Source organism: Pyrgilauda ruficollis, unplaced genomic scaffold, assembly GCF_017590135.1.
Source record: "Pyrgilauda ruficollis isolate IOZ18807 unplaced genomic scaffold, ASM1759013v1 scaffold10, whole genome shotgun sequence".
NCBI lineage: Eukaryota > Metazoa > Chordata > Aves > Passeriformes > Passeridae > Pyrgilauda > Pyrgilauda ruficollis.
Window position 1 is genome coordinate 17,003,804 of NW_024508101.1, and position 14,409 is coordinate 17,018,212.

At 51.7% G+C, this 14,409-nt stretch overlaps 1 protein-coding gene across 5 annotated transcripts in view; it reads right to left on the bottom strand.

The window, feature by feature from the left end:
* The window catches only part of RNF123 (ring finger protein 123), a 47,752-nt gene that overhangs the window by 6,984 nt on the left and 26,359 nt on the right, over nucleotides 1-14,409 (bottom strand). For 4 of the 5 annotated variants that reach the window (XM_041461627.1, XM_041461634.1, XM_041461643.1 and 1 more), the window contains exons 32-36: nucleotides 14,378-14,404; nucleotides 8,031-8,170; nucleotides 7,693-7,881; nucleotides 6,094-6,169; nucleotides 5,834-5,918 (exon numbers count right to left, since the gene is read on the bottom strand). In XM_041461627.1, the coding sequence (XP_041317561.1) occupies nucleotides 5,834-5,918; nucleotides 6,094-6,169; nucleotides 7,693-7,881; nucleotides 8,031-8,170; nucleotides 14,378-14,404 (517 nt within the window). The remainder of the gene's footprint in view (nucleotides 1-5,833; nucleotides 5,919-6,093; nucleotides 6,170-7,692; nucleotides 7,882-8,030; nucleotides 8,171-14,377; nucleotides 14,405-14,409) is intronic. The other variant, XM_041461651.1, reaches the window with a different exon arrangement.

The window sequence follows — 14,409 nt, forward strand, 5'->3', positions numbered from 1 at the left end:
ACAAGGGCACTGACCCGAGTGTGGCTGCACCTGATGAGACAGTGCCAAGCCCATGCCAGAGCATGTGCCACATCTAAGCACATCTTCCTCCAGAAGGAAAGATGAAGTGCTGCTCTGGGCCCCAGCACCAGAGTGGGTGTTACCCACCCGTTATCACCATTCTTGTCTGTCTCCCCAAGAATCTTTTCCTTCCCCACTGCCAACACCAGCTTCCCAGGCATCAGTGTTCCTGCAAACCTGCATCCTCAGCTGAGGATAATGACTGAAGATTGGGGAAAGCTCAGGGAGTGTAAGAAAAGCTCCCAGGGGCCTTTCCAGGGACACATCAGCCCGAGAAAGCCCAGGAGAGCTCTCCTAGGCTGGCTGCAATTCTCCTATCCCTGCAGGAAAGCTGAGGCTTGCTCTCCAGGGCCTTGCTCTGAGATGTGTATCCGTGCTGCCCTCAAGGGATCCCTCTGCCTCTACCCAGGAAAGTCCTGCTGCTGCTTTTCACACGTTCCTGATGCTCAGAAAGGATCCCACACCACCACACTGCTGATCCAATGAGCACTGGGAGGTGGTTTGAACTGTCGAAGCAGTTCATTAAGCAACCTGAAAGGCAGAACATCTCAGCAAGGAAAAACAGCCAGGAGCAAAGCCTCTCTGACAGGCAGGAGCTGGGAAACCTAATGGATGTTCCCCAAGGAATACACTGTCCTCTCTTGGCAGCCATCTCCACCATTACACCCCTGACTCCCTGCCAAACCTCCCTCCTGCTCCTTGACTCTGCAGGGCAAAGTAATGGGTCAGCACAAAGCTGACTGGCCCTGGCACACAGGGACCTGTGCCAGTGTCTGTGGGGACAAGGAGTAGCTTTGGGATAAGGACTAGCTGTGGGATAAGGAGTAGCTTTGGGGACCAGTGTCCAACCCTGACTCCTGTCTCCTCTGGCACCTCACACCTCAGCCAGGACAAGGGCTGCACTGAATGCCAGTCCCATCCTGTCCTCCTGTCACCAAGGATGGACACGGCAGGGCCTGGATCCTTTCCTTATGATGCTCACAACTTTCCAGAGAGCTCAAATCAGCAAAGCCTGGTGCTGGCCAACACAAGGCCTGCTCCTGCCTCCCGGCATGTGCCTGACAGCCCCAAGGGGCTGGGAGAGCCCAGCCCTAGCAGTGCCATCACTCACGATGCACACTTGGAGTTGGCAGCTTGTAAAAGCACTGACCACACTCCTTTTTTAACCATGACACCTAGGCCAGAGCTAGTAATTCTTCCATGCTCTGGCTCACGCTCACCCCGATGTTACACACTGCAAAACTGCAGTACCACCCATTTTCTGAGGTTTTTTTCTGAGTTTTTTTAGTTTACCTTTTAGGGTAAGGTACCAAGGACTCCTTTAGACTGTATGGTCCATGAAATGTCTACTCCTGCCCCTCCTTCCACCACAACTTGCTCACCAACACTGTCGAGGAAGCATTAGTGTTTAAGGGATGAGTAATTGCAAAGTCTTATGGGAACTAAGCAGAAAACTGCCATGTCCACAGGTCCAGGCAAGCCCCAAGGGTCCCAGCAGCACTTGAGCACACAGGTGGATGGCCAGAGTGTTTAGGAATCTGCAGGCTGGGATCTTCTGAGCTTTCCAGTGGAGGTGATCCCCAAACAATTTAGCAACTGAGCAGTCTTTTTAGCCTTCCTCTCCCACCCAGTCTTGTGCCTCCTTATCTTTCTGCTCACCAGTGTGTTGTTTCTGCCCCAGGAACTCCGTTGTCTCCTCCCAGCCCATCTCTCTGCACTCACCCATAGTTTGCAAAGGAGAGGTGTGCAGAGACCCAGACAGAAATATCCCGACACCACACCAGCCCAGTGCTGCTTCTGGCAGGTCTCACTGGCTCCTGCTCAGCATCCCACTGGCTCAGCGTGGTTGGTTGTGGTCCAGGATCCCTGTCCTGTGCTCTGATAGCCAGTACCACCATGATCCTGGTGAGCACAGTGCTTTTCCTTCTGTCTTCTCCATCCTTCATGCAGAAGTCCCTGGGAGATGCACCTTGAAGGTTCTTCAGCACTTGTCCTGCACAGACTGGTTCTCTGGCTCCTTGCATGTGTCCCAACCCTCTCCTAATCCTGGAAGCATCACCTCCCTGCCTCTGAGGGGATGGAGGGAGCATGGGGGAAGCATGAGGAGCAGAGCAGTGGCCCTGCCCTGACACAGCCACAGCTCATTTCCACTCTGGGATGGCCACTCACTTCCCACAAAGCCAGTCCTAATTACAGCATGCCCTCACACACAGGGGACCACAGCCTCACCTCTGGGCCTCACCCCTTCCCCTGCCACTTGCTCTCGCCAAGGATCCTGACACCAGCTCTGGCCAACGTTGCTCCATTAGCTCACTCTGAAAGAGGCTTAATAGAAAATCTGCTCAATTATTTAGCAAGCAGACAAACGGAGGGATGATACAGCCAGGGTCTGTGGTGTGGATTCAGCCCAGCTCCTGGCTCAGCCTGGCAGATTTCCTCTCCTCCCTGCTCAGTCACTAAGGTTGCAGAGGGAGCAAAGGGACATCCCTCCCTCGGCCCTGCCAGCCCCTGACACTCCCCAGTGCTGCCCAGCAGCTCTCAGACCCGAGGGCTGGGAGGAGGCACTCACCATGGGCAGCACCAGCCCACCCTGCCTGACCCAGCAAGCAAATGAACCTCTGCTCTCCCAAAAGCACAGCCTGCTCCATCCAGGGACCACAGTGTATGATGGATCAGCTATCTCACCACAGCCCGGCCCAGGCAATGCTCCCTTTCCTTGTGCTTAATGGCTCTGCTTGATGCCAGGAGTCCACAGCAAGAGGACTCAATGCCTGGATGAGCATCCTGTGCTGGGAAAGGAGCAGCTGAGGCATCTGATTGCAGCCTGAGAACACGACTGGATGAGTTGGCAGGGCCCCGGCTCTTACTTACTTAACTTCCCCACTGCAATGTTCCCATCCCATAAACGGGACTTTGTTCCTTCAGCACCAGATGAGCCCATTCCCTAAGTCCCAGATGTTTGCAGCACCTTCCAACCAAGTGCCTGGCACAGTGTCAGCTTACTGGGTTAGAGGCAACCAGAAAATACACAGCCAAGCCAAGGAAGCCTCCCAAGGTCCTGTCCCTGCCCTCATTCTCTGGGGCACAGACTCATCACAGGGAACCAGTCAGGGTCACCCTGGCCCTGGTAATTCCCACAGGGACATTCCTACATGCAAATGTGGGTTGGAAAATCTCTTTGTTAATGATTTCTCTCAATATGTGAGTTACCAAATGGGACCTGGAAGAGATTTCTACCAGCTTTCAGCACTGCCCAGGCAGAGTGCTTCTGGGGAAGGACAAAAGCCTGTCCTATTATCCTACTTGCTGCACTGAGAGAGAGAAAGGAAAAAGGAAAGCTGTCTACAGATGAGTTCATGAAATGGGTCTGCTCTGGAGAGCCTGGTTACGTGCAGGACCCTTCAAATCACTTCAGCCATGCAATCATCTCCCATGAGAGTGAAAAGAGGAAGATTTGAATTCTCCTGTTCCATTCCTCTTACTCAGGCACCTGGATACAGATGCTCCCCTTTGCTGTGCTCTGGGCCAGCCATCATGGACGTGCACCCTCTCCCTGGGGTTTGGGTGATTGTTACCCCAGCTGCACCTCTCAGGTTGCAGCACCGTGTGGTGATGGTGCCTGGGAGAGAGGATGAAACCAGGGCTGAGCCCTCGAGGAATACAAAGGCAGCAGAAAAGCCTCCATTTTTTTTCTTTTCTCCATCCCATCTCTGTTTGCCATTTTCCAGTGTGGCTGCACAGAGCAGAACAGCCCTGTAAGTGGGGTGCAACACCCAGTCCTCAATTCAGAGTGCTGCCAAGAGTGTGGGGGCTCAGTGCTCCCTTCCCCATGACACTCTGCCTTTGATTTCTGCCATCCCCTCTGCTCAGGCAGCAGTAGAGGGTCTCCACACTGCCTGCCTTGGTTCTTGTATCTTGAATGACCTCAGTGGCTCCCCTGCAACTTTTGCTTGCCTTTTATAGATATCACTGACGTATCAAACCTCAGGTTTAGTGCATGGCTTTGCAAAATCACACAGAAGAACTTTGCTTTATGGATATTTTTCCCTGGGCTTCCTCCTGTTCCACCTTCTGCTTTCCCAATCAGTGAGGTCCACCTTAAGGACACGATGCTTTTCACACATCACTCCACTATTTTGCATTTATTTCTCCTTTCCAGTGCTCAGGGAAGTGACTACAAAGCCCTTGAACATCAGAGACTTGCCAGTTCCCTCGAGCACAGTGTCTCTGGTTTGTGATGGTGCAGCCCAAGGCATGAAGGATGCTGTTGGCACACAGGGGACAGTGCCACTTGGTGATGACACTGGCTGCTGGAATTCACAAACCCAAAGCACAACAGGCTTTTCAGGGAAAGAATAGAGTCTGGATGCTTTCTGTCTCTCCAGGACTCCCGCAGGCTAGGAAGGATGTGACTGATATCCCACTACCATTTCCCAGTGCTCTTTGGAGTTTGATAAACTGAGGGACAACCCTTCCCCTTCCCCATTTTGACCTGACGAGTGACCTGACCTGGGACACGTTCAAAGGAGAGACAGGCAGGGAAGGACTTCTCATCCTGGCATGCAGGGAACCGTTTTATCACCTCCCCCTTCCCTTCAGGAAGAAGTGTCTAGTTGTGGCAGCAAATTCATGATGTTTGCCCTTTCCACAGAGCAAGGTTCTGAGAGCAAGCAAAATCCACCTCTGTTCACTGCCCAGAAAGGCCACTGATCAATGACCTTGTGCCCAGGTCTTGGCACTGTCACACTTGGGGCTGTAAGACTGGTGCAGCAGCCACGGGAGGCAGGTTATAATTAGATATATTTGTGTACATCTTTGAGTCCTTGAGAGAAGAAGCTGAAAGACTGGCTGCAGGGCTGAGCCACTCGGCCAGATGGGACTCTGCTCTCTGCAAAGCCAGACACTATTGTGCTCTCCAAACATGAAAACAAGCAGGATGTGCAGCACAGACAGAAGAGCCCCATCTCCTACAGCAGCCTACAGCAAACAGTGACCAGGCAAGACACCTGCAAATGACACTGGGAGACAGCAAAGGCAGGGCTGCAGAGTGTCTGAATAAGCCTATTTGCAGGACTCAGTACAAGCAGACACAGACACATAAATGATCAGGTCAGTTGTGGCTTTGTCCAGCCACAACACTCCCCTAGTGCTGCCTCTCTGAGTAACTGGCTACTGTAAAGACAAGATTTGTTTAATCTTAAAATCAGCATCACCCAAGTGCCTGGAGAAGACCTGTCTCACCTTTGTGGCACACATCTGGGCAGCCAGAGAGCTCTGCACACATTCTGATGCCTTCCTAAGAGGGGTCCAGGGTGAAGGAGCTCCAATGAGCTGCCTCCCAGCCATCACTGTGTGCTGCAGCACTTTGATGTGTCACCACATCAGCACAGCTCTATCACATGCAGCACCCACGTCTTCCACCAGCAGCTGTCCTGTCACACAGTGCCAGACCCATCCCAAGGAGGAAGGTGCACACATGCTGTCAGTACAGCATCTCACAGCCACCTCTCACAAGGGTTCTCCATCACAGCCGCCTCTCACAAAGGTTTTCCACCACCACAGAAAGGGCTTTGCACCCAGCAGTAGCACTGGGATGCAGCTGCTACAGGGAATGTGGCTCTTTGGTTTCTGCCTGCTCTACATTCATCAGCTTCACTTCATTTTTGTCTCCACACCCCATGTTGCTCCTGCAACACCTCCCATGCCCCACTGCAGCACCCAGAGAGGTGCCACACACAGAGACCCTGTGCTTTGTAAGGAAAAAGCCACTCACCCCTGAACATCAGTGTCCACCAGCAGCCGGACCAGGATCCCTGTCACAGCCACAAGGATTGGGTAATGGTCCACGCTCTCCAGCCCTATGGAAGCAAAAGGGAAAGGTAAGAGCTTCTGCCAGCGTGTGACAGGCAGAGCAGGGCAGGTCTGAGGTCTGACCCCACCCAGCTCTGCACTAACCTTCAGTGCAAGGCACCCCTCCCTTCCCAAGGGCACACTCCCATCATGGTTCCCACGGAGAGGACAGAGTGCACTGACCTGGCAGACGGAGGTTGACCACTCTGTCAAACAAGTTCCTTTCAGCTGTCACACGGTTCAGCACCTGGTTCAAGAGCTGTGTAGGGAAAAGAAGACAGGGTTTGTATTTTCTGGATGGGCCTTCCTGTGAGCAGCACCTGAAGAGCTTTGGGGCAGCATGTCCTTATAGTTTGGACTCAGTGTCTGAGAGCTGGTGGATGCACAGAGGGAGGCTCACAGCACACACCTAGCTTGGCCATGACATGGAAGAAGTAATAACACATCACAGTGGTAGTACCAAACCAAAACCTCCCAGGGAAGAGTCAGTCTGAGGTCAAGACACATGAATGTCAGCACCTCCCACCTAAATCTGAATTCCCACCTGCAGAAGCCAAGCTACTTCTGCAGAGAAAAGCTCCTGGCAAGCAGAAGCTCCAGTCCCCAGGACAGCCAGAACCTGTGAAGAGTGAGCTGGCAGCCATGGGCCAAAGCAGTGTCAGCAGGGTGAAGCACAGTCCAGGTCCTGCCCTGCCTGGAGCTGGCACCAGGATGGACCCACCAGCTCTGAAACACAGGGTGAGTGCAGAGAGCAATCTGCAGAGATGGAATCTGCTCTGACCACACTTAATTAGCCACCATTAGCTCTCACCCAAACCCCCAGTGGGACAAGTAGGGACTGCTCCAGGCTTGACACAACTGCTGCAAGCTCAGCTCCCATCTCTCAAATGCAAAATCCCTCTTCCTGCTGCCCCAATGCACAACAGCAGCACACTGCACCCCTCTGTGGGCCTGGTCACTGGTGGGGCACAGCTTCATAGCAGTAACAGGTAGCAACGAGGAAGCTGCAGCACCCCACTCCCTGCTGCACATTCCCCAGCTTGCCTAAGCCACCTGCTAAGGGCCCCTCACTTTCCTCCTCACTCAGCTGAGCACTTCCCTCATGATTATGGTACCAGACCCTGCTACCTCTCACTCTGTTTCATCTGCTCAGAGCCCTGAGCCCAAAGTATGAACCTTTGTGGTACTGCTAAGGTACATCTGACTGCTCTCCACCAATCCAGCATACAAGGGCAGTCTGTCCTCAGGGCTTTCCAGGATTGCTCATGCTTTAGAAAAGAAACGAATTTACTGGAGCCTAAGGGGTGTTGTGAGTTGGAATGGGGTTGTCCCAGTCACTGTGGCAGGAAAGTGGAGACATTTAGTACCGGATTCTAGGAGCGAGGGATAAAGGACCAAGATGCCTGCCCAGACACTGGAGTGTGTGCCCTGTGAAACCAGCTACACTCTTCACAGCTCCTCACCCAGAAATATCACACCTTCTCTCCAGATTTCATGGCACTGCTTGTCACAGGAGAATTCAGCATTTACTGGCCCCTCATAAGGAAGATTTAAGCAGCTGTCACCCTCCCTCCCAGTAGAGGTAGAAATCAGCTGTGACCAGAGCAGTTGCAAAGGAGGGGTGCAGTTGATATGTAGAGATTTTAGGGAGCACCACCCATTCTGCAGCAGCTCTAAGTACTACAGCACTTGCAACAGGAGCCCCTGGTTCACCACACATCCAGAGAGAACAGAGGGCTCCCCGTGCCCCTCCAGATGCTGCCTCTTCACACAAGATGGTACCTGGGCGAGCCTCCGAAGCAGCAGCTCTGACGACGGGCGGTTCCAGTCGAGGAAGATCTCCGGTGCCAGCGTGACGGTCATTTCCAGCACCCTGAGCAGGCTCACCGACAGGTCGAAGCAGGTGGCACACACCTTCAGCTGGCGGCTGTCCACGAAGTTCCTCTCCAGGCGCTCTGCTGCCTGCTGGATCTGCCAAGCAATGGAGACAGCTTAGAAAGGAGCCCCTTCCCAAAAGGAGGGCTGCGACCCCCAGCCCAGTGAGTTGTGCCTTGAGCCCCTGTGTGTGCAGGACACAGCACCCATGGAGTGCTGCACCCACAGCCCTGGTGCACACCCACCTCCTGGATCATGCCAATGAACTCGGAGAAGGCCCAGTTCAGCTGGTTCAGGACACTGTTGAGGAAGCTGGGGGCCAGGTCACGGTCGCTGCGGAGCAGGTCTGCCATGTGCCGCTGCAGCAAGGTGGAGGGACACGGCTCTGAAACCAGACAGCGACAGCTTCAGTGGCCTGGTCCCAGGGCAGCCACGAGCGAGGGGCAAGGGCAGGCTGAGAGACCTGGGCTTGGGAAATGTTGGCTTGTGCCTTACAGTAAGCAGAGATGGCAGGACACTGGGAGCTGGCACAAGGACTATTCTGAGCAGTGATTGTGCCTGTTGGTCTCCCAGCACTTCTTTCTAATGCCAGCCTGAATTAGCCAGGGAAGAGCCCTCTGGGCTGGCTGCTGCCCACATGCACAGGAGCACTGCCCTGCAGCTCAGCATCCCTCTTGCTCAGCTCTGCAGAGGCACATGGTCAGCTCAGCATTAATTGCTCCTGATACCAGTGTGGCAGCAGCTGCCTGGAGCCAGCACAGCCACCCTGGCCTCACATGGCCGTGCCTGTCTGCCTGTGTCTGGGGAGGAAGGTATCCAGTAAATCCCACTCCTGAGAGGCTTCTGTATGGAGCTGAGGCTGGTTCTGCCCTTAGCAGTGTCAGGCAGAGCTGCCCACACTCCCCAGCCAGGTTCAGCCCAAGCACAGACACATCCCCTTGGTTTTGTGGCATCTCATTTCTGGACTTCCTCACTATTGAGACCACAGATGAGGTCAGGCCCAGCAGCTGGGAAGCACAGTCAGAGCTGTGTGGGACACCAACCCCCACGGATGGGCAGGGAAAAGAAGGCACAAATGGGACAGATGCTTCTCACCAGCAGAAGGACCCATTGTCAGCAAGAGGCTCACAGAACATTCAGTACTACAAGGGAAGGGCATTGGAGCACAACCCAAAACTCAGGGCTTGGAAAGAGAAACCAGCAGATTTACCAACTATAGGGAAAAACCCCAATCTAACTACATTTTCCTCTACTAGAAGCTATTAGAAACAGCAGGTGGAAACCCTGGCAGCACCAGGACTGCCATGCCCAAAAGAACAAACTGTGCTGTGACTGCAGAAGCTCTCTGGGGTTGCAGCCTGCTCGAAGGGCCAGTGTGGCAAAGCAAACACAGGACAACTTCCATCACATCCAGAAGGATCAAGAAGCAAGACATAACTACAGGCAGATTGCTAGCTGGGATTAGCAAAGCCAGGGAGGGATGACAGGAGACTGCCATCTGAAATGGAAACAGGACAAATTATTCTGTGAATACCCACTGGCAAGTGCAATGAACTTCTGTTATTTTGGAGGACACTCACTGAATCTCACAGTGCATAATCACCCCAAGCAGGCCAGTGGCCCAGCTTTGATCCTGCCTAAAAGCTCATTTTTGGGAGGGATTTCATCACAACAACTGTCTTTGATGTTCTACTCCCACCCACATGTACTTTCCCAGCCTTTGGCTACACGTGGCTCAGGGACTGGCCAAGCCAGACATCCTTTTCACATATTTATTGGTCCTCTGGGGATTTCTTGCCCAGAGTCCTCTGAAACTGTGTAAGCCTTTAGCATTAAACATGTCCCAGAGCAACATTCCACAGTTCAGTTGTGTGTAGCAGAAGGAATTCGGATTGGAGCTTGGCTCCTACTCGCTTTATTTGTTAATATTTATTCTATGTAACCCCTTCCTTCTGGTGGTAGAGACAGCAAGATGTTCCTCTCCAGCCACTTCCTCCAGCTAGCTGTGATTCCAGACCTTCATGACAGTCTTTTAAACTGGACCAGCCCCAGCCAGTGCAGTCTCTCCCACTGAAAATGTCCCATCTTTGTCCCTTATGCCACACCTCCCTGAAGCCCAACACCTCTCCCAGGTTTTCTTTGGAGAGGTGGAATCAGAAGCACACGCAGCATCCAAACCACAAGCACGTGGCAGATTTGCACAAAGGCATAATGTGGTTTTGGTTTTGTTCTGCTTTGCTTTCCTCATAATTCCTGTTGTGCAATTTGTCCTTTGACCATACATCAAGCTGCTCTTCTCTAAAAGATTACAATAGATTGCCAGTTGAAGGATAACCCTCAGGAACTGGTCCTGAGGCACAAGAGGAGAAGCCCAGGAGTCAGTGCTGGGGCATACCTTGTCTTCACTGCCAGTGATGGGTGAAGGGGCACAGCACACTCTTACTCCACCACTCTACACTTGGTGATGCTGAATTCTATCCATGTTTTCTCTCCCAGTCATTCAGAATTGAAAGGTCTTCTTACAGGGTTAAGTTTTTACTGCTTTCTTTTCCCCAGCCTCCCTTCAGCATGTAAAAACTGCTTTTTGTTAAAACTGCTGACATGTTTTCCTTTCCAGCCTTCAAGTACCAAAGCAGTTCTAGACAGAGATCACCACTCCTTGTGGAAGAACTCTGCATGTTGTCCTGCTGTCTGCTGCCAAAGCCTCTTTTACTTTTACACTGCAAGTCAGGACAAATCCCAGGATGAACTGCCCAGACAAAGTCTACCTCATTAGAAGGCAGCTTTGGTTTTTTGAAGGATGCTCCTATGCTTGTAATAACTTGCTTTATCCTGATTTTTAGTCAATGACTATTTCCTCACAGTCTTTTTTCAATGAGTGGTGTGATTCTGCAATTCTGGGCTCTTAAATGCTTTCCCTGGTGCTGGCAGACTGTGCCAGACTATAAGAGCATTGAAAACTGGTGCCTTTTGTCAAACCTCTCCACAGGTAAATAGGTTTATTGAAGGTTTTAAACCTAACACCAGGAAACAATTATTTGCTTGGCTTTTGTTGATCCCAAGAGGATTCTGAATCTAAAGATGCTAAGATCACTGCTAGTCTTTGAGACCAACAAAAGGAACAAGCCCCGGAATACAGCACAAACAGCTTCATTCCTTGCACAAGTTCCCAGATGAGGTAATTATTATTGGTGCCCAAAACCCAGTCCTGGTGCTGTGTCCATCTTCATTTGCAGTATGTTCACCTTTGCTGGGACATTCCCACCCACCTGAGTTAGCACTGCCCTCCTGGGCAATGCCACTTCCCTTATGTGCCACTGCAGGCCTCTGTTATTTCACAGGGAGTCTGTGGATACTCAGTGATCGGGAAACTATCTTGATCCTGGCACTAGTAAGTCATCAGTGCTTCAAAATTTGTACCTCCCTAATACAAAAGCCACTCAATCATGGCTTGGCCTTTGTTATGGCAGATAAACATCAGTCACTGGAACAGAAATTAGCAGTTTTTCAAGGCCAGAAATTTTGACCTCAATACATTTAATGTGGGCAACAGAGCGTGGAACCAAGGGGTTGTAGATACATCTGATGTTTCCACAACAGAAACTTCCCTGCAAAAATATAAACAGAATAGAGGAAAAGAAAATCGAGGTAGGGGAAACAATGAATTAAAACACAGAGTTCTTTAAGAAGATTATAAGGGAGCCAGAAACCCCAGTGCTCCAGCAAGCACCTGGGTTAAAAGGGTCACTGAGAGCATGATGAAGCAAAGACATAAGTTAAAACATAGGAGGTAAAGTGAACATAACCAAACGTAGGAGATGGTAGGCAAAAGCAAGGAGAAAAGGGGTAACAGACGGAGAAGACATAAAAAACATCCTTGACTGACCAAGGTAATGCAAAGTTTTTTCAACTATAGGAAAAAAAAAATATAGCAGAATTATTTAATAGAAGTAGTAATGGCAGAAAGTCTAACAGTAGCAGAAGCCCATTATTAGAGACAGTTAAAAATTAATACAGCAGGCAAAGTGGAAGCCTTCAATAAGTGCTCGTACTGGATAATGGTAAAGAAGCAGTCACGTACTTTCATCACAGGAAGGTAATTATGTACTTTTATAGTTTGCTAATGACCCAGCAGGATTTCTAACAGGGCTAATTGTGAGACCTCTTGGCCAGCAGCCCGAGGGGGTCTCTGGACACAGCAGCATTTACAGGAGAGCTTGAGCACAGAAGGGGAAAGCCCCAGATGGACCAGATTCAGAAGCAAAGCAGCTCCACCCAACACCAACGTGAGATTTTGAAAGGCTCAAGATGTATCTGTGAGCCCACATCAGAACACTCATTCAGAGATGCATTTAGAGAGGAGCAAAGGGGAGGCTGCAGGGCGAGGCAAAGCAGGCAGCACCTGGGGGATGAGATATCCATGAGGCATCAGGATGGCCCAGAGCTCCTGGGATACATGTGTGCCTCCAAAGCAAAGCCCTAGCAAACCAGCTAATGCATGACCAGCACATCAGGGAAGGTTCCCACCTGCACGGCACCAAAACCTCTGGGGCTGCTAAAAACATGGCAAGGGTGAACATCCCACAGGGCTCACAGAAAAGCAAAACCCCTTCCTGAATAAGAAAGAGAGGCCATGCATTTTTCCCCACTGAAAAGGACCAAGAAATGAATTTACCCTGGTACACAAGTGCTTCTGAAGAATAAAATGTTGTAAAGCAGAGAAAGGCAGGGCAGCAGCAGTGGAAGACAGAAGGTGAGGTTAGGTAGGGGAAATGGCTTCAAACTGAGAGACAGCAGGTTTAGATTAGGTATCAGGAAAAAATTCTTTACTGTGTGAGGGAGAGGCCCTGGCACAGGTTGCTCCAAGAAGTTATGGACACTCCATCCCTGGAAATGTTTAGAGACAGGTTGGACAGGGTTTGGAGCAACCTGGTGTAGTGGAGAGTGTCCCTGCTCATTCTTGGAACAAGAATGAGCTTTAAGGTTCCTTCCAATCCAAACCATTCTATGACTCCCATCAGGAATCATAAGCCATGGATTTATTTCTAAGGGTGAGCAATCACCATCAGAAGGGCTTGGACAGTTCAACTACTATCAGCTGATGCTTTTGGTACTTTCAGATTAAGGTGGGATGTCCTCCTGAAAGTCCTCTTCAGCTTAGGCAATTTGCTAGACTTGGGAAGGGGATGTGACTGAACTCTTGGCCCGTGCTGCACAACATATCAGCTCGATGATCTCATGGTCCCACCTACCTTCCCTCCACCTGGAGAGTGTGTGGGCAGAAGGCCTGGGGCAGAGCAGCCCTGTGATACAATCTGAAGCCACCCTGCAGCTCTTGCTTTTCCAAGCCAGGCTGGGCCCAGCATGGAGCCACCGCTGCTGCTCCCGCTGTGCATGCCAGGACAGCACCTGGCCTTGCCTACAAGTCATGGTGAAAGCAAAACAAGTCCCTGCAGCACCACTGAGCACAAGTACCCCAGCTCTGAACAGCCCCATCTGCTCTCAGGAGCCAAACTGAGGCAGAGCTCTGCTTGCATGAGAGCTGTACAGTGTCAGCAGAGCTGAGGAATAACTCCAGGAACAAGCAGGGACACAGGTGGCCTTTCTGGGCCTCTGCCCCCTTGGGCTAAGCCAGACAGCATCCACTGCTCGCCCCCAGTGAGCACGGGCAAGAGGCAGTGGAGGAGACCAGGTAGTCTGTGTTCTGGGTGTTTCATGGACGTAGTGAGGCAGCCTGGGCAAACCTCCCCCACCCGTGCAGTCTTCCAAGGAAGCATCCCAAAAGCAGGACAAGGCTGGAGTGCCAGAGAAGAGGTATTTGCCCATACTCCCTTCAGACTGGCCTGCAGCAGCAGACCCAGACAAACAGGGATTTCCTTAGCTCAGCAGTTTGTCCCATTAACTCTGCCAGTGCTCAAATTGCAACAAGGTGAAGACTGGTGGGTGTGAAGGGGAGGGAGGGTCATCTCGTCCTCCTTCCCTGGGCAGCATCTCAAGGACACCTCTGAGTCCCCTATACCTCTTCAATTAAATCAGCATTCATTATTGATTTGGTTGAGCCTTAAAATAGCCCTCCCAAGAGTAAGTCCCCAGTAGCCAGCAGGGCCACTCTGGGCTCAGGCTCAGACTGTGTGGAGCCACAGATGTGTGGAGCAAGGCCTCGACAGCTGAGCAGCTCTGCTGCTGCCCCAGAGCTCCCCAGGATGGGCTGAGCTCAGTTACCACCCCACAGGACTGGTGACAGCTAGTGCCTTGGTGCAGTAGAAGAGTGAGGGGACAGCCATGAGACCCCTCCTGCATGTGTGCCAGGGTTTTTCCATCTCATCTAAGGATGAGAGGAGCCCCTCCAGCAGGGCTCTGACCCCAGAAGTAGCCCTGGTAAAGCAGGTGCAAGAGCAGGTCCATGATGCAGCTCCAGAGACTGACACATGGGCACAGCCCCCCTGGCTTCTCCTCGGGATGGAACTGCGGGAAACAATCACTTGTGAAGCTCTCTGCCTACATAGAAGGGTCTCTCTAGGCAGAAGAGGGGAAGCAGGGAGCTCTCTAAAGCTACTCCACCAGACAAGAGAAGGTCACACAACAAACTTACTCTGGAAACTAGCAACAGAGAGATCCCCTGGG